This window comes from Schistocerca cancellata, chromosome 8, assembly GCF_023864275.1.
Source record: "Schistocerca cancellata isolate TAMUIC-IGC-003103 chromosome 8, iqSchCanc2.1, whole genome shotgun sequence".
Lineage (NCBI taxonomy): Eukaryota > Metazoa > Arthropoda > Insecta > Orthoptera > Acrididae > Schistocerca > Schistocerca cancellata.
In genome coordinates, this window is record NC_064633.1 from 269420511 (window position 1) to 269448384 (window position 27874).

Consider the following 27874-nt stretch of genomic DNA (forward strand, 5'->3'; position numbering starts at 1 on the left):
ATAACCCGCAAGGGTCTGCAGTTCAAACAGAAGTTAAGTGTCCCATCTCGTGAAGCTGAAAAGGAGAAGTTTTAGGCCATAGCCTTCCTACAGTCCGTAGGGAGCCTGTCTTCTACAGCAAGTCTTACTGTTGTTACTAAATGGACAAAATGGGCACATGGTGCTAGATGCAGGTTGCAATTCTAATGGCTTTCAGGGAATAAAAATTTGATTTTCAGTGTGTATTTAATTATTGACACGGTTTTGTTGGTGAGAGGACTGGAGCGAGGTGTACTCAGCCTCGGGAGGTCAGTTCAAGAGTGACCTGACCGTATAGTAGCGGCTTCAGGTCACGAAAACTGACAACGGCAGGGAGAGTGGTGTGCTGACCGCAGGGTCCCGCCCCCATCCCCCCTTCCGCATCCAGTGAAGCCGTTGGCAGAGGATGACACGGCTGTCTGTCGGTACAGATGGACTCCCTAGGGCCTGTGGACGGAGTTTACATTTTTCTCGCCGAATTAAACAATTTATAGTAAATAATTCATAATCTACTCATTAACAGTTATAATCTTTCGCTAAAGGTTTAACAATCGTTAAAGGTATTAATACTGTATATGTCCCACGGCAGCAGAACTCATGGCGCACAAATTACCCAGTATCAGAAAATGAGAACACTTAACGCTTTTCAGCAAATTTGAGACATAATTCATCCTTTTCGGACCTTTTTCTCGCTGACACCCCCAAACCCACTTGCTCGCACACGCACACAGAATAATGAAAGAAAGGAAGTTTATAGCTAACTATATTTTCGCTGTTCATGCAGTAAAACTTCAACTTCAGGCATGCGTTTTAATTTATTACTTCTTTACCACTAACTCTATTCGTAACTCATTTCGCAGACAGTATCCACATATACCACTGAATGTATGCGCAAAATGGTACCGTTTTACGGCTCGTAGATCAAGGGATATGACGTCAAATATTTTTACACATTTTAGTTCGATTCTTTATAGAATCGGTGTGGCGGTTACTATTCCTCTTAATGTTGTTTTTCTACCAGCACCGGCTCTACTTAGGATTACTTGATTGTATGGAAGGCAGGCGCACAAGATTTCCTGACAGTGCGGTTTGTCTTATTTCGGATGCACTTTACGTAGCCTACAGTTCAAGAACGTTGCATGGAACATCGGCACTTCTGCCTCCTGCTACGGGCCGCTAAATCTGCAGTGGTCGATCACTGTGTTCCGGAAGGCCACACTGTGATTTTTAAAGTCTGATGTCATCCTCCTGGGAATCGCTTTTCAGATATGCCACTGAAATACGTTCGAGGAGTGATTTAATTAATCGTGATAAAATGTTTAATCTGGTATTGGAAATAATTAACTCTCACGGACAGCGACACTGTTCCCCTGTCGACAGAATTTGTAGCAACATCCTTTACAGAGGGCGTCACGGTAGCATATGTCTATGATGCCCTGTGAAATTTCTTCCACAATGTCCCTGTGTGTACGACTGCGCAATTTGCTCGCCCTTACGGTATGTAAGAAGAACGGGAGAGCTTTACCATCATCTCCGAAGATGGCTCAACGGTTTACAGACGAAGTATCAGCCATCTTTTTTATTCTGACATCCCGGGGAATATTCCGAAAGGGATCTTGTGGCGCGGTATAAGATGTTCAGGGTGGTTATAATCAATCTTTCACTGATTTAGAGGGACCCCATAAAATACGAGTGATCGTAGGACAATGGAACTTTGTGGAAACGTTTGTAAACAGATGCGGAAGAGAAATAACGAATAAACCACTGAAAGAAATACATTTTATTTTCCACATGACATGGTAACATTTGTTAATTGCGTACCATGTTTACGTTCCAGGCTACAAACGTTGCTCAGTGCGATGACCATGTGCGTACAAGATAGCCTGGAATCGTATTAGATGTATCATTTCAAAATTTTTCGAAGGCGGACCATGGAATGTTCAGCTGTCATGGAACAGCTCGACCGCTGCTTGAATATCGCACATTGCGTCCAGCAATCTGACCCATGGCAACAGTAACTTCAACAATTCGGCGCAATTGGACATCGGCCTCTCCAAGGAGCAGTCCCAAGTCGCCCGTTAATTCGGATTTGCAACTGATGTTCTTCAATCTCGGTGTGGAAAGAAGACCTCTCCATATCCCTTTCATGCGACGATACTCGTGAAAAGCAGTAGCGCTATGCAGCTGGTTTTGTAAAACAGCTTTGCGAGTGAAGCCCTGCTCATCTTGTAGAATCCCACGTTGACTGTCTGCATCTGTTATGCACACTTATGCTTGTGCTTCAACCCTACGTCGCCGTATCGGTACTGGTGCCTAAAGGCAAGTCATGACCCTAACACTACTAACAACCCAAATCCCGCAGTGCATAGTCTGAACATCATTCCCATAAAGTTGGGTACCCGTACAGTAAACAGTTTTCCGTCTACGCTGGCTCAAGTAGCGAAAGTTTAATTATAACCACTTATGAGCCATTGAAGGGCGTCGGAAGGTAGCTTGCTATTGCCTGACGATTGGGGACGAGTTTCACGGAAAAAGAAAGTACCGTCCTGTGTTTACGTGCTGCCGTTTTAGGCGTCTGTTGAAAGTGCGCAGTGAAATCAAGAGTAGACGACAAGGCACTGAACGTTGAATTGTATCCAATAATGCGGACATCGTAGGCTTTCCCGATGCATAAAGCAAAATATCAGGCAATATGTTAGGCATAGCTGTTGTTGTGCGGAGCATTCATCGCATTAAGTTGCGAATTTGTCTACGGTAGACGAAAGTAATGATTGTGTTGTTGACCAGGCAACATCACGCCTTGTGATTTTAGTGTGACTAAAAGATAAAGCACGTTCCCCGTTGTTTAACTATTGTTGTTACAGGGCATTCACCTGGCCGTTTCACTGGCTACCTGCGATTATCACGGAAATCACCATTAAAGCTATGGACTGCGTCGCAGGCTTTGACTCAATGTCTCATCTCTCTTTCACCGGATATGGAATTTTCTATTCTGGATGCGTTGATAGAATCCTGAAAACAGTGGTTAGAGAACGATGATCGACAGCAATTGAAATCGTGGCCACACATGTTGCTTCACAAGGTGTCTAGTGTTAAAACAAGTAACCTCAGATACGATTTGCAAAGGAATTCTATATGAAATCCTAACTCCGGCTTGAGGAATTCTGTGGAATTGTTCATAAGAAGTCGATCTAAATGATTAATGAGCAACCAAAACTGAGTCACTAATCGACGTAGGACTTTCAGCTTACTTCATGTGTCGCCTGGTTAACCACAACGCCTTCTGAAGATGTCAGCAGTACCAACTGTCCTAAGTTTGTCAGGGACAGCATGTATGCGAACATGTGGTCCATTGTCTCACTCAGATGGGAGAATGTATTTGTGTAATTTCTTCTGTGTATCCTCTCTTTGCCAAACGCTGAGCTTTGCCAATGAATGTCAGTTATTACGGAATGCTGAAGCAGGAACTTTTTAGATGAAAGTTGTCTATGCATGTCAAAATGCATTTATTTGGCTTTTATTAGATGGGCGTTAGTCGATTACGACCTCATCGCTCCACGGCAAAGCCTAATTGGCCGAAATTTAAGTATAGTTAGTTTTTGTAGTACGCATTTACCCAAAGGAAACTCCTGTAGTACCTTACAGAGTTTATCAGTCCCTAGTAAAAGATTCTGAGGCTGTCCATTTGGGCTCCCCGTGGCACACAACTTCTAGGCTTGACATATTAGAAGCTTTTCATGTTTTCGTAATAACCTGATAACTGTTCGATATATTGTAGTTTGTTGTCCAGAAGAAGCCTCAACACCTTTGCTGGGGTTGGATAGTTCAATATGAACGGTCCCAAGCTTATAGTATTCGTTAGTATCATGAATCTTACCGGATATCTACCAATTTTTGTTCTAACCTCAGTCGATCGTCTTGGGTCGTAGAGAGGCCAAAACGTGCAAAAAAATTACTCCTTCAGTCTGTTGCCAACTACGAGCGTGTAAATGAAGGCGTTCTTTACTGTAACCACCGCGATCCTTCGCCTTCTGTTGCGTAAGCCGGTGGCGACGTGCCGGCAATACCAGAAGCGCGCCAGAAAGCCTTTGACCGCAAACCTGAGTGTTCTTTCAGTGCGTATGAGTCAGCAGGAACTTCTTGGCGAGTCATCCGCCGCTATTTAGTAAGTTTCGCAGATTTTAGTTCTTCGAACGAAAGGTCTCATTATGTCTCCGACAGACTGGAACTGGAATTAGCATCGTACGCTGGGCGTACCGAAAAGTAATACCTTCAAATTTATATGGAGACTTATAGCATTTTAAATAAAACAAACGTTATTAACATTCTACCTGTTTATTCTTCATGCCTAGATATCTGAAGCCCTCTGCCGCTAGAGGGCGCCGAATTGTAGCGTGTAACACTGTGTTGTGTAATCTTACTATGTCGATGCATGAAAAACAGCGAATCCAGAGTTCGTCAACACATGGAGCAAACTGCCATTAAGCACGACAATGCCAAACCATACACGAGCGCCGCGCCATTTTCAAGAATCCGAGGCCCTGGGTTCACAGTCATCGATTATACCCCGACTTGATCCCATCCGATTTTTATCTATTTCCGAAACTTGAACACCGTCGAGAACTTCACTCTGATAGTGACGAAGCAGTGCAGAGGTTGTTGCTCCGTCAATGAAGTCCAACATTCTACAGTGACCGTGTCAAGAAACTTTTCCTCATTGGAAGAAACGTGTTCATCGCAAAGGTGACTATGTTGAGGTATAAACATGTACATATGAAATATGAAGAAGTAGAATGTCAACGTTTGTTTTATTGAAAAAGCCTCAATAGTTTTCGCATCACCAATTATTATTTTTATTATTATTGATATGCTATACAATAGTTTCAGGAAAATCTGTCGCATGTGGCGGAGCGATTTTTTTTGGTACACTTTTGTATTATTAATATGTTACCTGCATTATAAGTCACTCTTTCGTTATTTTCTTGTGTTATTTTATATATTGGTCGAAATAGGTCACCAACTGTATAAAAAATATTCTTTACACTACATGTTTTATGAAAATGTATTAGAATTTTGTATAAAATATGAACCAAAACAGTATACTGTGTTTAATGTAACTGGATGGTCTAATTAAGCACATAATAATATCTGCACTACCTTGATAAAGCAGGATATTACTTTGTTACGCTAAGAGAATCTGGGTAGCCGTGCTGGTAGGTCGACAAAGGAATGATACTGGGCGTGCAAACTTCGGAAACTTTAACACTTTGAGGGAGTTCGTGGTTAATACGACCCAGAAACTACTTTGTAAGTCATGAAAGAGTTGGCAAGTGGTTACCAAATGATGTCGATTTGGAGACACTGGAAACGTGGTTCAAATGGCTCTGAGCACTATGGGACTTAACAGCTATGGTCATCAGTCCCCTAGAACTTAGAACTACTTAAACCTAACCAACCTAAGGACATCACACACATCCATGCCCGAGGCAGGATTCGAACCTGCGACCGTAGCAGTCGCGCGGTTCCGGACTGCGCGCCTAGAACCGCGAGACCACCGCGGCCGGCGTGGAAACGTGATTCAGTGTGATCCATCGTTAAGGAAATGGTGGACTGTTCCATCATTACCGGAGGATAACAGTGATAATTTAGATTGCGTATCACGACTAAGAGAGGAAGAATGCCTATTAGTAGTATGATCTTGTGGACAGAGGTGAACTGAGATCAGCTGCATTCAGCGGTATGACTATAAACTGCTATCTTCGTAACTGTGGTACAGGAGAACGCAAGAGCAAACGATTGATGATTACGAACACAACAGCAGCAGACTACCGTTACAAACGAAATTGTAAGGGGGGGTTAGGTTGTTTGGAGGAGACCAGACAGCGGGGTCATCGGTCTCGTAGGATTAGTGAAGGATGGGGAAGGAAGTCGGCCGTGCCCTCTCAAATGAACCATCCCAGTATTTACCTGGAACGATTTAGGGAAATCACGGACAGCCTAAATCAGGATGGTCGGACGTGGGATTGAACTGTCATCCTCCCGGATGCGAGCCCAGTGTGCCAACCACTGCGCCACCTCGCTCGGGGAAATTTTAAAGGAACTCCGCTGTATATCTGGAAATGGTAATGACAGCAAACCAACTGCATCACAGGAAATAACTAAGTGTATGAAATTATCAAATTTTCAACCGAGATATTTTTTGCTAGAATCATAAAAGAGAGTTTGCACCAAATGTGAAACAAAACAATTATACTGAGCTACCCAAGCACGACTCACGCCCCGTCCTCACAGCTTTACTTCTGCCAGTACCTCGTCTCCTACCTTCCAAACTTTACAGAAGCTCTCCTGCGAACATTGCAGAACTAGCACTCCTGAAAGAAAGACCGAGTCTCGGTCCGGTACACAGTTTTAATCTGCCAGGAAGTTTCATATCAGCGGACACTCCGCTGCAGAGTGAAAATCTCATTCTGAAAACAATTATATACGGGTAAGATTTTACAGTGACTATGTAGAAAGCGATGACATTTAAAATCTAGCAAATTGTTTTAACTTCTCCAAATCATAAGATGCTACAGCAGTGGACCTGTGCAGGCGTAAATAATATCAAAGAATTAAAGGAACTTTTCTGAGAAGACTTTACAAAGCTGATCAAAGTAGATAAGTATAGAGAACATTAACCTACGGGCCTCGTGATGACTGGGTGTTGTGTGATGTCCTTAGGTTAGTTAGGCTTAAGTAGTTCTAAGTTCTAGGGGACTGATGACCATAGCTGTTGAGTCCCATAGTGCTCAGAGCCATTTGAACCATTTTTTTTAACCTAAGGCAAGGAAAGCCAGGCCAAGAAAAATAAAGAGAAACCGAAAACAAAATAAAACTATAATAAAAAATACCAGACTACAGAAACCAGAGGCCAGATCAAGAAATTACCAACCAAAAATACAAAAGCTAAAACAGAAAAAATAGGTAATAAGAGTAAAATGTAAGAAAAGAACATAAGAAATCCACCTCATGCTCAAAGAAAGAGTGCCAACAGAGTCACGTAAGATAAGTTAAGGCGTCAAAATGGCATTAGGCCATCAGTGTGCCCGCCTCTCCCCATAAGGGACAGCGATGCAATATGCAAAAAGTCGCTCTTACGGCACGACCGTACAATGTTTAATTTTCAGCAATTTAAGCACGATCTTACAACGTTTAGGTTTCCGAAATTCAAAGACGCATTTTCTCCCTACATTATTATCGAAGCAATATCGAATTCACCAATAGAATCATTTGGAAAACGAAGAAATCAATGAAATTGTCAACGGACGAAGAATGCCTTGGATTTGGGGTGATGTAGTAGCCTGATACAGAAATAATAACACATTGAGCGAAAGTAATTAAGTCAACTGCAACAGAAGAAGGCAATATTCGTTACATGGGCTAGATTTTTTGACCACTGAGTTAATATGAAGATATGTAAGCCGAACAACAGGCAACCAATCCCAGCTGGGGTTTTCTCGACCGTGAGGTTTTTCCCCTCGGCCGGGGATTTGGAATGAAGGAAACTTAATGAACAGCACCTTACTCTCAATTATCGCTCTATAAATACTACAAAATTAAACAAGCATCTAATTGTACTACATAAATGGTGTCACAGTAGCACTATTGGCTTAAAGCCTGCAGCCCACCATCCCCTTCGCAGGTGGAATGAAAGAAAAACTTTTCCTACATGATAAGCGCCAAAACAATATAAAAAACAACTGGCAGTAAAGAAAATAACTCATATCTATAATATTTTATACAATTTACTTTGTTATGTATTACATTATTATTTCCATTGTCTTCTTTCTTGTTTTGGTCGACTGAGAATGTGTGAATGAAATGCGTACACATTTATGTGGCAGGGTTGCTTCCTATGACATTCTCAATTTCTATGGAGTGATTGAAGGAAAGACTGATAATTCAATGTACACTGCTCAAAAGAATGAGGGGAACATAACTTTGGGCGTCTATCTACTCCATTGAGCAATAATTACTGACTGGGTATGTTACCGAATTACATTTTTATCTTTCACAAATCACGTGCACAACGAAACATTATTACAGCCTTGATTTTTTACATATCAAGAACTAAAATGTGCGACAGTTGAGGAAAACAAAGTGGAAACAATCATTCATTCCGTATCCTGCGTGCTTTTCCATAGGATTTCGAGAGCTTCAATAGCGCATGTGCCCTCCGTGAGCGTTTATCACAAGTGCCGCGCTCCTTTGAAGTCTAGGGTGGTCACCCTGCGGTATCCATTCCCAATCTCCAATGAGAGCCCACGACAATTATTAGAGAGTCAGAGTGAAGTGTTGGCCGAATGGTAGGTAGTCCTGTGCACGAGTGCCTTTAGTTTCATTTTGTTCGAGTAGCGCTTGACACCGACACCCGAGCAATAGCTTTTATGTGCTCAAACATCGGCCTATCGGATTTTGGGGACGACGTTAGCTATGACAACGGGGCTGGTTCGGATTCCTGCAAAAGAGTTCTGGCTGTTTCGGACCGAGGAAGCAGTGGGCGAACGCGCGATAAAATCTAGGAATATCGTCCTTATTTCATGAGAATCTCGGAAACACAGCCTTACACCAAAAATTTTTGACTGATGCGATGAAGCCCTACGTAGATGAGAACAAATTTGTTCTGTTATTGACTCGTGAGGAGGATAAACAATTCCACAGTTATAAGACGGCATTTTTCACCACGAAGGAGGACTGCCATCGTGCAGTACTGAAGTGATACCACCAAATGCACGCCGCTAGTGCAACCCTCCAGTGTCCGTTTTTATTGTCAGGCAAGGAATTTGATCAAAAAGCTTCAAAACTGCTTTTACTTCATCGTTGGAAACAAAGAAATTTCATCTCTTGAGAGATGCATCATAATGTATTCCACTGTGGATCATTAACAAATGGTTCAAATGGCTCTGAGCACTATGGAACTCAACTTCTGAGGTCATCAGTCCCCTATAACTTAGAACTACTTAAACCTAACTAACCTAAGGACATCACACACATCCATGCCCGAGGTAGGATTCGAACCTGCGACCGTAGCAGTCTCGCGGTTCCAGACTAGCGCCTAGAACCGCACGGCCACTCCGGCTGGCGATCATTAACATTTGGCGAAATGATTCTTTGTGCGTCGTTTGCTGCCAAACTGTGCTTGAACCTTTTATGAACGTGAACAAGCTTCGTTCTTGTATAGATTAAAACAGCCGTGTAATAAATAAAATGCGGCGTTTATAATGTGTGCAAGATGCCGAGAAAATTACAGCTTCCCTGTTTTTACGATGAATATCAGCTCAGCACGTTTAAATCATGGACTGTAAAATAATAGAAGTATTTAATTTTATATACGAAGTTTTTATGTAGGCCTTACAATCCCATCCTGGAAATGTATTCACAATCCCTTATTTTCCTTTGCTCTTTTCTTCCGTGCGCGTTATGAAAATCTCAATATAATGTATATATCGACCGTTACACTGGTTTATTTGCAACACATTAACGTAAAATATGGAAATAAAAGACGTTTTCGCTTACAGACTAGACTCTACAACCCTCGGAATACCGTTGTTTCCACTGAGCTAAATGTCGCCTTGAAACCAAGCTAATATAAATGACTCGTGAACGTCCGAGCCACGCCTACAAACTTTTTTTTTCCCCTAAACGCGTGGCCATCTGGAGCTCCCATTTCTGTCGCTTTCATTTCTGGCCAAGTCATAAATTTGGACGAAATAGGTGATAAGTAGGCGAGGTCTCCTTATTAGTGGAGGTAAAAGGTATCGTTAATCTTTATCAGTATACATTTCTCCCATTTTAAGGCAGTAAAAGGAGAATCATATCATCATCGTTTGAACTAAATGATATTGCTACCATACCGAGTAAATTGCATTTCAACCAACGTCACACCACACTTTCTAAAGTCCACACCTTAATATCTGAATACCGGTACCACTGAATTCACTCGTATCAACAGATAATTTGAGTTTCTGTCGCCTATGTGTCAGTAAAGTTCCAGTCTAGCACTAAAGTCATAAAATCCCTTAATACTCCGTTGCTACCAACAGTGAGAGATCGTGCACTACATCACTTTTAATCTCCGTAATATTCTAACAGTTTATCGTGTATCCCGCCTTTTAACGAAACAATCAAGGAAAAAAGGCGGCAATAATGACGATCAGGCTTTTCTATAGGTTTTTCATCACAAAAGTTACACACGCACGCAGTTACACAAGCATACGTTTATGGACTAACCAAACGACAGAATCAGAGGTAAACTGGAAGGTTATAACCTAACCTTCTGTCGGCGACGAGGTAAACGCAGACGGAGCACAAGCTCGGTTTGGGGAAGAAAGTCGGCCGTGCCCTTTGAAAGGAGTCATCGCAGAATTTGCCTTAAGCGGTTTAGAGATATCACTCATGGTTCGGAAGGGAGGTTTCAACCTCCACTCTGAACATGAGTCCGTTGTATTACCACTGACCCACCTCGCTCGGTACAATCAGAGTGCACTGTAAGGCAAAGTAAAATATTATGAAACATTTTTTTGCGTAGGTCGGCTGCAGTATGTCAGTATCAGATGTGGATGTCGGCAGGAAGAGTACGTATCTGAAGAGCCCTTCAAAAATTCTGTGACTTTTCGTTGTTGAGGCAAACCTGTGAACACAGACTGGTGACCAAGCTTCACAACTTCATGTAAGAACTGCAGTAATTCTGTGTCTCTTGGCACAGACAGATAAAAAGGTGATTGGTGTCTTCGTTTCAAGATCAAAAAAGTGTCACCGTTCAGCAGTTAAAGAAGCCATCCACGTAAGGGCCGGAATATGGAAGGTAGGCTATTTCATGGACAGGAACAGTCGTGTGAATTGGTGCATAGTTGTTCCCTTTGTATCTTGTAACCGGCTGTTATTCTCGTTACTAGTGTTTTATCACGCCTCCAAACAGTGTCCTTTCATAATCTTTACTCGTTGATAAATTCTCGGGCTTCCAGCCGCATCAGCTGCTTTAAAATGCACGAGCTTTCGACCGAGTACTCCTCAGGCAATTGTCAAGTGGGGTCAAATCACTTCACAATGGCCAAGAATTACTCCTTCGAAAGCTTGCCGATTTTAAACCACTAAGTGACTGAAGCCCGACAGAATATAATCAATATTTATCTCTGCGAAACTAAGCATTCTTATACTTGCATGTTATTTCAGTCCAAGTTACTTTCTTTGGACAGATGTCCACAACTGCATCACTTGTGATACCATTGCGTGCATCCACTGAAGCGAATTTAACATACTTGTCTTGTTTTGCATCGATTTCCAACGATTCAGCAAAGCTGTATGTAATATACTTGAACCAATGCACGAGGAAAATTGCACTGCTTCACAACTGCTAAGGAACAAGTTACACTTGGTAAGGAAGAATTGCCAATTGTTACGGAACGACCGACAATTGCAACGGAACACGCGATCAGTGATAGTAAAAGGAAACGTAGAGGGTGGGGCCTGTTAACTGTAGCAAAGCCTATGCTCTAACGCTCTGTATGCATTCGACACTTCATGCAGTACGACGTCTGACGAATGTCGTTGCGGAACTGATCAGTGAGACATTCCGCGTGGTACGGAACATGTCTACAAGACACCATTTGTACACTTAACGATCGTCAACGAGTAGTTGGATTACTCTAAACCAGTCGAAATATCACTACTGTGGCTGCAGAAATGTGTTTGGACAAGAGTGCCATCTCGTGATTAAGAAAGGCGGCTGGAGGTGCAAACGCTAGGCGAAAGCATGCCGGTGCCGTAAGCGGACCACCACACCTCAACAGAATCGATTCGTAGCCCTAGTGGCGGAAACGAACACACATCTCACTCCTAGGCAGATCGTTGCATTCCTTACAAGCGCTACCGGTACACTTGTCTCCGCCAGGACTATTACGTGAGATTTAATCAGGTTGGTTTGTATGGTCGGAAGCCTGCTAAATGCACCTCTCAACCACACAATCGTTGGGGAAGAGTGTAGGGAGCATGTTGGTTGGAGTCAGCAGTAATGGCCCAGAGTGATTTTCACTAAGATAAGTGATTCCGATCACCAGTTACTGTGGAGAAAAGAGAAAACTCGTTATACACTACAGAATACTTATGAACGTAACCCATATGGCGAAGCTTTATGGTGTGGGCAGGCATTATCCACAATGGCCGCCGTGTATCTTTGCGCGTGGTACCGCTACAGCACAGCGGAGATTATTCTGGGTCATACCCGTCAGTTTAGGAGTGCGGTAGGTCCCGACTTTTTGTTTATGGGCGACAACGCCCGCCTACAGAGGACCACTGAGGGGTGTGACTCGCTGTAAAGTGAAGACAGTGAACTATTGGAATGACCTGCGTACCTCCCGGACAAACCCTACACACTATAGCGCATGCCTGAAATGCCCTTGACAGACGTGCTTCTCAACGACCACCACCTCTACGAGCCGTGCAAGAACTGAAAACAGCCTTGGGAGAGAAGAGAGACAACATCTCTCAAGGGCTCTCTAATAGTTTTGTAGCCAGCATGAATAACAGGTGCAAAATGTTCGTTAGTACCTGCGAGGGCACAGGGACAGGGTGGTATGACATATTAAGACATCAAGAAATAACTCCCATGGTACTAAAGGCAGCTGTAGAGTGTAAAAACTGTAGGGGAAGACACTTCCGGCAAATAATTGAGGACGTAGGCTGCAAGTGTTACTCTGAGATGTAGAGGCTGACACTGGAGAGGAATTTGTGGCGCGCCGCATCAAATCAGTCAGAAGACTGATGACTAAAAAAGGCATATTCCTTACTGAGACTCCGATATCTATATTTATGTTGTGAGTCTGACCTGTGTCAAATCCGAAGTTTGTTAGAGTGTCTTCTCCTGTTTTATCACGCTCTGTGATCTGTACCATTTTCGGTATAAATATACTACTCCACCTCGATTATGTATGCATTGTGTTTTACATCTTCCATCATTTCCTGTGATTACTGGAAATTTGTAATAAGTTCCTATGGGACCAAACTGCTGAGATTATCGGTCCCTAGGCTTAAGCACTATTTAATCTAAAACTAATTTATGCTGTGGACAACACACACACACACACACACACACACACACACACACACACAAGGGAGGTCTTAAACCTCCGACGGGGCAGCCTTGCCACCCGTTCAAGACCCCTTGGACCGCGCGGTTACCCCGCGCGGCTATGTGATTATTCGTGTCTGTTCCTCAGCGATCATCAGGCAGTGTATTTAATCAATGGGTACCAAATTTTATAGGAATGGTCTTCACACTGTGCGATGCAGAATTTGTTAGTAGTGTCAGTATCATGACTTGCTATCAGGCGCCGGTGCTGTTATGGCGACGTAGGGCTTCAACACAAGCGTCGGTGTGCATTACAGTTGAAGACAGTCAGCGTGTGTCTAGACAAGGTGAGCAGGGCTTTACTCGTAAAGCTGTATTATCAATACAACAACAATAATGCTGCTACTCTTCGCGAGCATTGACTCATTAAAGAAACACGTAGAGGTCCTCTTTCCGCATTGTGTTTGAAGAACATGATTCGGAAGTTCGAAGTAACTGGTGATTTGGGAGTAGCTCCTGGGAGAGGCCGACAGCCAATTGCGCCACAAACTGTTGAAGTTACTGTTGCCTTGGCTGAGAATGCTGGACGTAATGTGTGATCTTAAAGGAGTGCACGAACTGTGTCATGACGGATGACTATTCCATAACCCATCGTTCGAAAAGTGCTGCGTACAACTGTAAAATGGTATCTCTAGTTTGGTTCCAGGCTGTTGTGGATGCAGATGGCCGTTACACTGAGCAACGTTTGTAACCTGGAACGTAAGCATGGTACGCAATTAACAAATGTTAGTCTCTAATACGGAAATTAGAATGTGTTCCTTTCAATGGTTTGTTCGTTTGTTCCCTTCCGCGAATGCTGAAATATCTCCTCAAAGTTTCATTGTCCTACGATGACTCGTTTTTCATGGGGTGCCTATCAAGTAGCGAAACGTTAATTAAATAAACCTTTGCTTCTTGATCTCGATGGCGCTTAAATTGGAATTCAGAATTGTTAGAACAGATTTTACGGTCAATTTGGCAGTGCGGGAGGCCATATTGCTTTAAAATCATAATCTGCAGCTTTCATCAATCATTTTTCCTGTTACGAAATGGCGAAACACACAGATCCAGTTAAGACAAAATGATGAACTAGCTTTCGCTTTCAAGAGAACACCTGTCACTACAAGACATTATAACAATGCAGGCTAAACATACTGCCGAAGCCGTATTTCTACATTCGGTGTGTTACCCTAAAGTTTCCCAAGTTCGAATTTTGACCGCAAATGGTTTCTAGCACACCGAAATACCGATATGTCCTCCTCGCATCTGTGGCCAAGCGGGTGAGAGTTTCCTTAGATGGTGCACTTACTTCTATTGCGTGTCCACGAGTTTGCGGTTAGGCAATGGACGACCTGAGAAAGCAGCGTATATGTACAAATTTGTTTTCAACTTGCAAAAACCGCTGCAGAAACGCACAAATGTTGAAGCAAGCATTTGGTGACAACATTTTAGGTCAGAACTTATGAACGTATTCTGTCAGAAGAATTTAACATGAGAAGGATTGCGGGGAAATGTGTGATACGACTGCTTCAAGATCAGTATCAACAACGTGTGAAAGTCTGTAGAGAAATTAAAACGACTGCTTCGAGGCGATTCAAACTTACTTTCAAAGGTTGTTACTGCGAATATGGCTGAAAGAAATGCTCTCATCAGCCCGAAAGTTGATTTGAACACCGTAGTGCTTTACTAGATATAATGGTCTGTTATAGTTGGACTTGCAGTTTAATGTGGAATCCGAACCATAATGCCACTCCGGCATTTTTTCACGTCAACAAACACTGCTAGAGGAAAAAAGTAATAAATGACATAAAAACCCTAGGTCTAACTGGGGATCCAACCAAGACCTTTGAAGACGTTGTCTAGCACTTTATTACTGAGCCACACGCAGCAATAGCTACAATGAAAGATTCCTTCACCTCTAACTGGAGTCAAGAGGAGCGTTAAGCCGCCGCTTCCTCTCCCTCTCTCCCGTAATATGTATATACGAGCTGCGTCTGGAAAGTTCCGTGACCACAGCACCTCGAGCGATTCCGCAAGTAGGTCTGCCGACCGTTTCAAACAGCTTTACGACCTATGTTAAAAGTGTGTTGTAACTCGGAGTGATTCCTTTGAAGGCCAGTGAAGGTATTTTGTTGGTAGCTCCTTTTTCCTTTATTGTCTAAGACCGTTCACCGTACTTTCCACATGCACTGGTATATCGTGATGTTTTAGAACGTTTCCAGGAGAAAATGAGGAGAAAACGTCCGCAAAAGTGGCTTACGAACGACTGGGTATTCGACCAAGACAATGCACGGCGAAAACAACCTACAGTATTCAGGAATTTTTGTTAAACGCTAAATAGTAGTTATTATAGACTCACTGAACTCGCCATACTTAGCTCTGTGTGACTTCTTTCCCCTTCCACAGGATGAACATCAAGTAAAAGGGGTGACGATTTAATACAGCGGAAGAGATTCAAGCGGAACTGCAGAGGGGACTAAGCAGCCTAATAAAAACAGACTTCCGTGGTGCATTTCAAAAGTGACAAAAGATGAGAACGGTGTAGTCACTCCCATGGGGACTACATTTGAAAGCGATGGTGCAGAATAAGAGCTAAATAAGACAATTTAATGTATCACTCGATACCACATCCAGAAAATCTCTTATGATGTTATTAAACGGAAACGTGAGGAAGACTAGAATTTAACATCTCGTGAACGTCGTTATCTTAAGGACAGAGGAAACGAAGCGACAACGTGCTGTTTATGAATCCATCCTATGATGCTGTAGCAAAACGAGGATGTTCTCACAGGGGTACTATGTTCGCCCCTGGCATCAACGGTCAGTAACGCAGATTTGAAAAGGGTCCGGCTCATGGTGTTCTGTACCTTTTGTTGAAAGGGTCGGTCAGCAGCAGTTGAGGTTAGCAGCAGCGGCCGAGGGCCAAATACCTGCTGTCCTGGGGAAAACTTGTATTCGTGTTTACCCCGGCTGCTCTCATTGTCTGCTTCCAGCGCCCCTGGCCGCAACGCTAATGATCTGAAACCAGATGCTGAAGTCTGGTCTCCTGGCGGCACGAGAAGAAACCTTCGCAACAGATTTGAATGTATGCTTTAGTATCTCCGTAAAAGATGAGGAGAACGGATGGTTACCTTCATTTCGTGGTTTCCTTAAATCGCTTCTTCAGCACGACTCTCTCGGCAATGCCGCGGGCGATTCTTTTTGTTGTCTCTGTTGAGCTTGAGAAGACAGTAGCAGATTTTCCTATCCCACGCTTGTCTATATCCGAGCTTGCACTACTTGTTAAATGGTTTCGTTATGGGAGTAAGGTCAGCTTCACTTGCTTCTTTCGGTTCGACAAGTGTGACCAAAATAAAAGACCGCTTACATAGAATTCTCGTCGAATCATCTTTGAAATATAATAATCGTCCGCACTAATACAATCAATATGTGGCCAGTAAGTCCCCTAGCGAGAAAATGGTGGGGTAGTTTTGGTTTCTTCCATTCTATATCATTTTGTGGTGCTGAATCCGAATCTGGTTTGTTAACAAAATTTCTTGACGCTACCTTGAAAAATGCGAAGGGGAAAATGTCTATTGGCGGTTTTTTCCTATTACTCTAAAACTGTCATCTTTTCGTAAATGACACCCTATTCATAATGGAAGTATGTAAAATTATCTACAGATTTCACTATTTAGGTTTCTTCCGACGAACCGTTGTCACTCAAGCGCTAGTGGAAAACTGGGGGCCAACAAACCGCTGCTGCTTCGCCTATCTCGTTCCAGTTCAGAGGAACGACTTAAACACAGCAAATATCGACTGAAGCTAGGAGGCACAAACGCTGACTAACCAGATTTCAGGAGTGCAGTGTAACTGGCAAGTGCCGATCATTGTACGCATGCTTCTGACCTGGTAGATATTTTAATGAAGGCCTCGATGTTGCAACCGAAGCGGATAATCGTGCATTCCGAGGCCGGGTTTCAAGGTTATTGTATAACGGCTACCCATGCTTACATTAACTTTCACCTTCCCCTTTCGCTTCCGCGGACATAAAACAGAATTTGTGAAGTACATTGCTGCTTCAATGGGAAGACGTGACGTCGGTAAAGGAGTTCACTGCTGCAGAATAAGGAAACCACACATTCACCCAGGCCACCGAACCTGTTGAAAACAAATTTGATAGCGTTTGATCAAATATGAACTAAATTCTCATGGAGCAGTGAAAATTTACTCCTGTTTGCGTTTTAGAACACAAACGATGCAGGTACCTTAGTCTGTTTGATTGTGTTACGCTGACTGTAAAATGGAAAGTACAGAGAAAAGGTGAAGAGCATTAAGGATTGATTCCTTAATCCCGTCATTCTGAACTGAGATGTTCCAAATTCGCTTAAGCAATATAATTATTGTTGTAGTTATTGTTATTTTCATTTTGGAATTTGATAATTCGACGTTTTATTGTTCTGATATTTCACTTTTAAAATCCTGATACATATGACATTCAACGTTCCTGCGTCTTTGACACATTTTCATTGAAATTAAAAACTTAAATACACACTGTTCGAATTAAACTGATCTCGCAGCCATTTTGTTGGGTCAAAGCAATACTTCGTATGTACAAAATTACTGCGACACTTTGTGATGTTGTTTAACAGTAATGAAACCACGGCAGCTCCAAAACATAGTGACCAAATCTCGAAGGAAGCATATCGTCAAAATTTTACACAACGCTATACTTGATTCTGCAGACTAACCATGCTCTGAATTTGTGAAAAGGGAGTCCGATGCTTACGTTTAGATATTTGACAGATGAATTTGCGTAGAGAATAAGCACACATTTCTAATCACATCTCCTGTTTTCACTAGTACATGTTCGAACGCGGGATATTTTGAGATTTGGGATGGGTGTGTGCAGTTGATATCAAGACTTCATTGAGTATGATAGAGAGTTTATGTAATCAAAATAATCTACAGAACTAGTTACTGTCATAGAGATCTTTTAATCAAGTCGGTGAAGGAGGCGAAAGCATCCTACTGCGTTTCTCAACCGCCGTCTCGCGAATACGAGTCAGGTGTGTCGCTAGAGTTTTTAATGTCTTCTAATGTTCCGCAGATGAAGATCTAGAACAGAACAAATTTATGGCCGACTCATATCTTTGAGTAATAAATTTGTAAAATTTGTGGCTCATATTTGTTCGGTAATAAAAAATGTACTGTATGTTTGATTTTTTGCATCACAGAAAAAAAATCACATGTAAGCGTAGCGAAACGTACTTTGAAGTACATCACTGAAAAAAAAAGGTTGAGTAACGTGGCCCTAGAGCAAATAGTCGGATCAGACCTTTGTGGAAACCTAAGTGTACATTATTTATCCATCCTACGCTACACACAAAGTTAGTCAAATATGAAGACTGTAGGAACCTATATGTTTCGCTGGAATTTTCAAAGATTAACGCTTTCTTTAAAATACCTGGGGGAACATTCTTGTATTTTTACCGTTCTTGACGACATATTTGGCTCTGTATCGATTTATGACAAACAACGGAAGGAAGTCCCGACGAAGACCGGATACTGTGGCTTCGAAACACGTAACCCAGTGCTAGTAGCACGCAACTCTTAATCCGAACTTGTTTATCGGTACTGCATCTTTGCCGGTGTAGTCTGGCGGGCACCACTGACATTTCTACGCAGAAGGGACGCCTAACCGTAGCAAAATAAAAAATATATGTAATACAGAAGTCATCAGAAAACTTTGTACCGTTCTGATGAAAACACTTCACGATCCGACACAGAACTTCAGCGTGCGTGCGCATACACACACGCGCACAGACATGCACACAGTATGTTTACGTATGAATTGTCACAAATATTTCGTGCGAGGAAGATCGACGAGGCGCTACAGTGGTAATAACAGCCTGGTCGGCAATGGAAAATATTCGAACCTCTATCACGCTTTTAGTTTACTCCTTGTTATGATTGGGATAATTCCTTCAACAGAGCAGACCCTTTACGCATCACTGCCAAAAGTGAAATTGTAAATAAAGACTTTGTCGACAGAGAAAAATGTAACAGCAACAAACTGTTTGCTAATCCGAACTAGTTAGATTCCTTCAAATTTATTTTGAGACAGTCCTATTCTGTTAATATTTGTTCTGGTTCGTCGATGCCGAATGTTGCAAATAAACTTAACATAATCAAAAATAATCCCGTGAAACAGAAAAAAATTGAGATTGTAAATTCAGCACATCGAAATCTAGCATTAATTCCACACGAATGCGTTCTATGTAGTTCGCAGCCCTAGACAGCCGCGTAGGACGTCGAAATTTGGGCAGAAATTCGATAAAATTATTAAAAATTGCCTTGTAAAGTTACGTTGACGGCTGTTTATCGCCTGGTACTGGTACATGAGCTCTCATAGTGTCGGCCCCTCGTATCTAAGTCCAGCTGTTAAAAACCACTTGACGTACAACACATTTTCCTTCGAACTCAAATACTATCTTACACCTTGTCATACTAAAAGCTTAAAACCTCAGATGTCGTGACCGAACTTACATTGGTGGCACAGACGCAAAAATAAAATTGTCCAGAAAATTACTACTGAACCTTCACACAGTACCGACCACAATTTTTTGTATTGTTGTTTCTCGTGGTGTTTCTATACTGTTCTTTTTTATAATTACATCTTACTTCTTATCACTGAATTAACTTATGTATTATAACTGTAGTATTTTTATCTGATCAGTATAATATTACAATTTAGAGCTTCGTTTTCCGCAGTACGCGTGTACTGCTAAAACTGATCTTTTGTTGTGGGTCAAAGGGAAGGGGTGGCGAGGGTGAGGCCAGAAGCCAACGTACCGTGCAGCACAACACTACCCCTGCAGTGCGAAAAGTAGCTTTTGTACCTATTTTTGGCTGTAACTTCTATTTACATTTTTAACACATTTAATACAACGTTGGGATAGTGAATTTTTCTAAGTTATTTACCAAAACACGCATTCATTCAAATTAAGTGATGCTTTGTAGCACACTTTTGTTTCTTTGTGCCTCTTGACCAGTTTTGAAAATAATGACGTTTTCTTTTACTCCTTACTACATTCGATAAGCCAAAACAGCGCCAAATCAAAACCTAGGTTTTCCGGACCGTAGTGAGTTTGCAGAAGACTCGCGAATAGGCAGCTATTTTGGGCTCTAGTCGCGCCCTGGCATGTAGTTTCCCACTAAAAAAAATGTTACACATACTCACAATGTATTTAGTAGCAGATGTTTTCACTTTCATAGCTAGCAATTGTAATTCACTTGCCATTATTGACGAACTTATGTGTGTTCTTTGTATTTTCGTCTCACTGAAGTTAATGCGGAACAAGAACTGTTTCACTCACTGACATATCATGACTTTCCGACTAAGCCTTTAACCCCCGAGTAGGAAATAAAAAAGATCTCAACAATCTGTCCGTTTATGCAAGGATGGTTCATGAAACTGTTTCGCGAAACGGGTGTGCCTTAGCTGTCACTACTTTCTCCCGGCAAGTTCAACATACACATTGGAAACAAATTATGGTGGTTAGAGCTATGCAGCGTTTCCATACGGTGCATCTACATAAAACGCACAAAAATACTCGACGCAGATCTGTGTTCGTAATAGAGCTTTTCTTAATGTGCGGTGCAGTTTTAGCTTTTAAAGCGACAGGTTAGGTAAATATGGTAAAGTGATTTCTTCATTTGTGTGGCCATAGTGTCCGAAAACTAGCCTTCAGTTGGAAACACTACACATACACAACATACAGACGTAATTTTAACCATGAGAACGTAAACAAACACTATTGGTACCACATTTTGTCGTGTTTCACGAAATTTGTAGTGGTGGCAACCAATGTAACATTAAATCAAAAACAACCGTAACAGTACCTCGAAAGTGTGCGAACAGACGAAGTGGAAATATAACAAAAATGCTACCACTGTTGGCGTTTTAAATCAGTAAAACGAAACGCGTATCGTAATAAGTGCATATTTTTTTTTTGTTCTTGTTTAGAAATTGCATACATGGATTTTAAATACCCGTCGATAAATGTCAGTAAGTTTCATATGGAGCTTACTTTGACATGTTACGCTATAGATCAATCTGTTAGCACAGACTTTACTTCGAAGCCACATTCGTCGGCCCCGCCAACTCACAACAGAATTATCACCTTTAATCCTATCCTAGACATTGAGTTAATGCTACAAACAACCTATCCGTCGCCACAACTAATATTTCACAGAGAATGAGAGAGAGAGAGAGAGAGAGAGAGAGAGAGAGAGAGAGAGCGGGACGGGGGGGGGGGGGGGGGGGGGGGAAGAAGAGAGGGGCAAACTGCTTGAACTCTTTAACTCTTTGATTTTATCCAAACTGGATGAGTGGTCGTGGTTGTGAATTACAATGTTAAAAAATATATCGGCTCAACAAGTGGTTGAGCCGATATATTTTTTAACATTGCTTGAACTCTATATAATCATGTAGGAACCAGAAACAGCAGCGAAGCTCTCCGTTGCGGCCGGCCACCATCAAGACTCACGGTAATGTAAACAGGTGCAGGTGTCAGGTGAAGGACGTAATTGAGAAGCGTGAACACCTACCACGATCGTAGCCACAGCTGTCAAAGCGCTGCGTTCGACTGCAGCAATCTAGTGGAAACGGAGCAGAAAATATACCGATAGGCGCGGGTCTTAGCACTCGCATACCTGCATTGGCGGGTGTTCTGGAGCCTGGGTGCTCGTCGTCGAAGTGGTGGTGATGCGCGGGATCTTGATGCCCCGTCGCCTGCTGTAGCCCTGCCTGGCGAACTCTGCCGCGCCCACCACCTGCAGCAGCAGTAGCAGCGCCGTCGCCGCGCAGAACGCTCCCCTGCACGCAGCTGACACCATCCTCACCGGCCGACTGTCGTAGAGCTACTGAACACCTGCCGCGGCGCGCCGGCAGACAAGTAGAACGGCTCGAGGCGAGGCTGCTGCCACCTGGCGTGAAGGGACTCGCAGTTTGCGTCACGTCAAGTATCTTCGGGCTTCCCCGAAAAGATTGACGGGCTCCGCTCTCGACTCCAGTGGACGGAAGTCGTCGAGACGCAGGAGACGTCGTCCCCGCGGATTTCTCGGGAATTGTGAGACACGCAGAGCTGTATTAGGATGACCAGAATGTCAGCCGAGGAGTACGTCAGAATTGTGGCATATCACCTACTCTTTTTGATATGTGCATATATGAGGTAATTAGATAATGGAGGTCATGAGTTTGTCAACATTAACAATACCAATTCCCACACCTTCCACCCTACTGCAGGCGTACCCAAAGGGATTGTCCTCTCTCCCCTTCCTTATATTCTCTACACTGCCGATATGCTACAAACACAATCTGTTCATCTCCATCAATAAGCTGACGACACCACTTTCCTAACCTTCTACTCTACACTCCAGTAATCCCATTGATTCCTCCAGATATATCTTAAACTATTTACCTGCTGGTGTAAGCAGTGACTTCTCAACCGAAACCCTTGCAAAACTCAAGCAATAATTATTGGACCAACCACTCAGGGCTCTCTCTCCCATGAGGACTACCTCACCAGCTATATGTCCGCATCTTGGTCTAGTGGCTAGCGTTGCTGCCTCTGGATCACGGGGTCCTGGGTTCGATTCCCGGCAGGGTTGGAGCTTTTCTCTGTCTGGGGATTGGCTGTTTGTGTTGTCCTCATCATTTCATCACCCTCATCATTCGTGACAGTGGCTAGGTTGGACTGTGTAAAACAATTGGGTAGTGTAAAAGTTGTACAGGTGCTGATGACCGCGCAGTTGAGCGCTCCACAAACTAAACATCATCATCATCGCCAGTTACGATGATCTTACCCTACTAACAAACACTTAAATATGTTGTACTAGCATTTGACTGACAACTATCATGAAAACCCCACATGCTAACTATCCAACAGCAAGTCTACAATAAATTACCACACTACTGGCCATTACAATTGCTACACCAAGAAGAAGTGCAGATGATAAACGAGTATTCGTTGGACAAATATATTATACTAGAACTGACATGTGATTACATTTTCACGAAATTTTGGTGCATAGATCGTGAGAAATCAGTACCCAGAGCAACCACCTCTGGCCGTAATAACGGCCTTGATACTCCTGGGCATTGAGCCAAACACAGCTTGGATGGCGTGTACAGGTACAGCTGCCCATGCAGTTTCAACACGATACCACACTTCATCAAGAGTAGTGACTGATGTATTGTGACGAGCTAGTTGCCCGGCCACCATTGACCAGACGTTTTCAGTTGGTGAGAGATTGGAGAATGTGCTGGCCAGGGCAACAGTCGAACATTTTCTGTATCCAGAAAGACCCGTACAGGACCTGCAAAATGCGGTCGTGCACTATCCTGCTTAAATGTTGGGTTTCGCAGGGATCGAATGAAGGGTAGAGCCACAGGTCGTAACACATCTGAAATGTAACGTCCACTATTCAAAGTGCCGTCAATGCGAACAACAGGTGACCAAGACGTGTTGAAACGTCTCCTTAGAAAAATTATACAAGACTGTGCTTAAACTGACACACAATATTTTTAGCGCAACGGAATCTGACTTTAAATAATCCCTACAAAAGAATGGCCCTGACTAACATTAACCTATACCTTTCACAAATCACTTACCTCACAAAAATCTTCGTTAGTCGAGCTACTGCAATACAGCAAGCGCCACTACTGCCAGCTAAATAAAAGATTCAAACTACAGAAGGCACAAACTACTGATAGGCATAGTTAGCAAATGAAAGATTTTACTAGAGAACAAACAATGTATTTACCTTAATAGTCATAATGTATATAGCAGTTCATGACATCCATTCTTACAAATGTACTGTTTCTGATGGACACACCTCCAGATTATCCATTCTCAAAAATCCGCCATCTCACTTCCCCACATCCACCACTGCTGGCGGCTCACCTCCAACTGCGCAACGCTACGCGCTGTTAACAGCCAACAGCCCAACACTACAATGGCAGACATCAACGCAAACTAGCCACAGACTGCACACAGCACAGCCAGTGATTTTCATACAGAGCGATACGTGGTGTTATAAATATAAAAACCTAAACAGCCTACTTACATAGCCCCCATGCTCCCCACAAAAAGTTTTACAAATTGTTTTGGGCACTGGCCAATACATATTTGTAAAAATTTTTTCACAGTTACAATAACAAAGAAATCAAATGCACACACTTATTGATACAATGTTGGTCAAAAGCTAAAATTTTCTCACTGTCCATAAAGACAGTCCCGATCATTCATCTCAGTAAAATTGCAGTGTTTTTTTTTTTCTCAAAGTCTGAGCAGCAAAAGAGAATGCACACGGAAGTAGTGGAATTCCATGCAGTCTTGAAGAAGTAGTGTTGTCCTTCCAACGGAAAGACAGTGCTGACTCTTGACATGCAGACAGGTAATGGGCCACAACAGAGCAAACCCACAGCAGAGTCAGTCGAAATTTTGAAGAGTATTGGTTGGTAGGTCATCACAGAGCAGACCCACTGTAGTCCTGGTAGAGAGTATGGAATTGGTGGGCCACCAGAGGTGCAGACCCACTGCAGTCCTTGTTGAAATAATGGTATTGGTGAGTCATCAAAGGTGTAGACCCACTGTAGTCCTTGTAGAGATGGCTAGCAGCCATCTGTTGCGACTGTACAGGTGCACAATCACCATCGAAGAGTCTTGCGGAAAATATAGCAAGTCCAGAAACCACCACTTGTGCACGCACAAAGTTTTTGGAATTGTCCTTATAAGTCTTGCAGACAATATAGCAAGTCCATAAACCACCACTTGTGCACTCACCAAGTTTTTGGAATTGTCCTTAGAACCAGCAATGCTGTTAATCAGTCCCTTGCTGAATTATTAACACACGTCCAAACACTAACAGTCCTCTTTTTTTCACATCTTGTGCATATCCTATGACCAACAGAAATACGTGCAGTGAAATGAATGCTTACAAGTTACTTAATTTGATGAACTGGTGTCAATTACAATTTCATAACATGAGAACACAATTACAGATATACAGAAAACATCATGAAAACATAATAATACAGATAACATTTGTAGTAATACAGGCTTTACAAAAGAATAGAAATAAACATCAGTGTTACAGGAATTATGACATAAGTACATACATAAAAGATCAGAAAAACTTTTGAAACATCAACTTCACACGTGAGCATTAAAACAAAACAGAATAAATAATGTCTTAACATCTTTGCAAAGTAAATAACACAGTATTTGAAAAATTCCACAACATAAATCTTATTAGCTAAACACATAAAGACAGGAAAAACGCAAATACACAAGGGTACACAAACACATAGCAGAATAACACAAGAGGAAAGGGCAGGGTTTGCTTTCAGTGTAATGTTTGGTACTGCAGTCCAACCCAAAACTTCATTCCATAGATCTTTCGTCTTATTTCAACATTTGTTTCCACCAAAAAAATCCAATCCAAGCTTGCTTTCTGTATTTATATGTTCACATATTTCTTACCTCATTATTTATTTTCCATTATCTTACCTCATCATTTATTTCCAAGAAAATCCTTGCTAAACCTGTTGTCCCTAAACCCTACTTTTTTGTTCATATCCTCTTTCGAAATACTTTTTTGGCCAAACCATTTTCTTATAGGTTCTCAATGCATTTCTTCCACTTCATCACAACTCGTTCTCTTATGTAGCCTACCCCATCTTAAGCTAACTTAAATCTACTGAGCTCAGATGCTAAACTAAGGGACGAGGCAATGCAGCAGCAGAAAACAATTAGTACAAACAGCAATGACAAAAAATTCAAATTGGCAAAGCAAGCAGCAGGAAATCTAAATTAGCATAGCAATTGCAATATTACAACTAATATAAGACACTGTGCAGCAATCAAGAAAAATAAATCAGTAGTAAAACTGGCTTAACAGAGTAATACAAACTCAAATTCAGTAACACTATGCCTGGCAAACAGCAGCAGCAAATGCTATAACTTATACCTAAACATGACAAAGCTCAAGCAGAAAAAATATTACACTAAAGACAACAATGTATATGTATATTCACATCTTAATGTCTATGTAATTAAAGTGGTGCACCACAAAAACTTATTCTGTGAAATAAATTACCAAGTACTTGAAAAGAAAATTATGTATGCAGTTCCTGTGAAGGGAAATGTCTTTTTGTGCTCCCTCATTTTTTTGGAAGTATATCACAAAATTATTATTTACTGGATCTGTACACAGAAAATATTTATATTAGTAAATCTATAAAATTTTATTTTAACCAATGCTGCAGTGCAGCTAGAAACTAGATATTAAACAAAATAGGCAAAGCAAGGCACGAAACGTCATTCACTAGCCATATGGCATTTCATAATGCAGTAAACAATCTTTCAACTAGCAAGACAATAGATGTGAAATGTTTCTCGTCATTTCATTTCTGTAAATATCATAAATTAAGAACTCTACAGTGTAATAATGTTTTCAAGTTTGTGCGTGTCATATTTGCGATGCTTTCTACAAAGGAATGTCAATAGCGAGGTTAATGGCCTCTTTTTTCTCCACCTGTGCCTCTGAAAGGCACACACTAATGGCTTTTTTCAGGCGACTGTCGCACAGCTGGATGCTTACAGTGACCTACCTTCCTTACCGAAATATTTACGACATCAGTTTCCGCTACAGTGATAGTTTGATACAAATAAAATTTCACAGGTCGAAATATTTGCGTTACGAATCTGTAGAAACAAAATCCTATAAATATAACAGTGTCCAAAAAATTTTCGGTGGCATTGTGATACATTCACGCATGTACACACATTTCATAACTCTTAAAGTACGATTCTTGGTTTCCAACATCCTTTTTCACATATCAGAGTCCCTAATCACTATTCATTACTCCTTACCTTATTACACATATACATATTTGTCGACACGTCAATCTTGCAGCGACACTTCAATATTTCATGATAATAAATACATAGCATAATCAAATTCCTCATATAGCATCAGCTTGTTGATCATAAACATACCTCAACAGCATAATAGACATTGTCATCATAATAATAACATCATAAAAACTCAGCCAAATCTCAAAAGCGTCGTAGCGTTCTGCAATAATTTCAAAACCTAAAAAAAATTCTCTGCTCATTTCAATAGTGTCATCTACCTCAAACGTACTTTAAAAATCATTATCCCATACCAAATACATCATTCAAAGCTCTCATAGTATCACAATGGTTCCGAAAAATATGAGCTGTTCACAAAGTACAGACAAAATACAATTTCGTAAGTGTAAAATTATCCAACTCTGTAATTGCGTAATCATGTGTCACTGACATAGTAAAAAAATTTTTGTTTCTCTGTTAAATAATCAAATAGCTGTGTAATTCTGTGTTAGAGAAATATGGTACCGATGTGTAAAGTTGCATAAGCGAATACCATATTAGCTAGGGCTCCTTGTGCTTGCCAAACACATGGTACACAAAGTAAGCGTGTACCCCCTGAGGATTAATGTAATTATACCATCAGGTGTTACAGATTACAGCAATGGAATGAAATGTATCACGGAAAATTTTCTTTGTAATTCAAAAATCTTGAAAAATAAATGGTTTAAGTACAAAATTAATCACGCAAATGCGTGTCCTGTAGCGCTAAATGTGCGTCTTGCTGTAAGATAATTCTGTGGGAGTGTCG

The 27874-nt window shown here is 41.8% G+C and overlaps 1 protein-coding gene across 1 annotated transcript in view; it reads right to left on the reverse strand.

Annotated features, from left to right (window-relative positions):
- LOC126094823 (vascular endothelial growth factor A-like) overlaps window positions 1-22079 on the reverse strand; it is a 97595-nt gene extending 75516 nt beyond the window's left edge. Inside the window, exon 1 of the mRNA XM_049909403.1 lies at window positions 21860-22079. Coding sequence (XP_049765360.1) covers window positions 21860-22042 — 183 coding nt within the window. The 5' untranslated portion in view covers window positions 22043-22079. The remainder of the gene's footprint in view (window positions 1-21859) is intronic.
- Between the last annotated feature and the right edge of the window lie 5795 nt (window positions 22080-27874).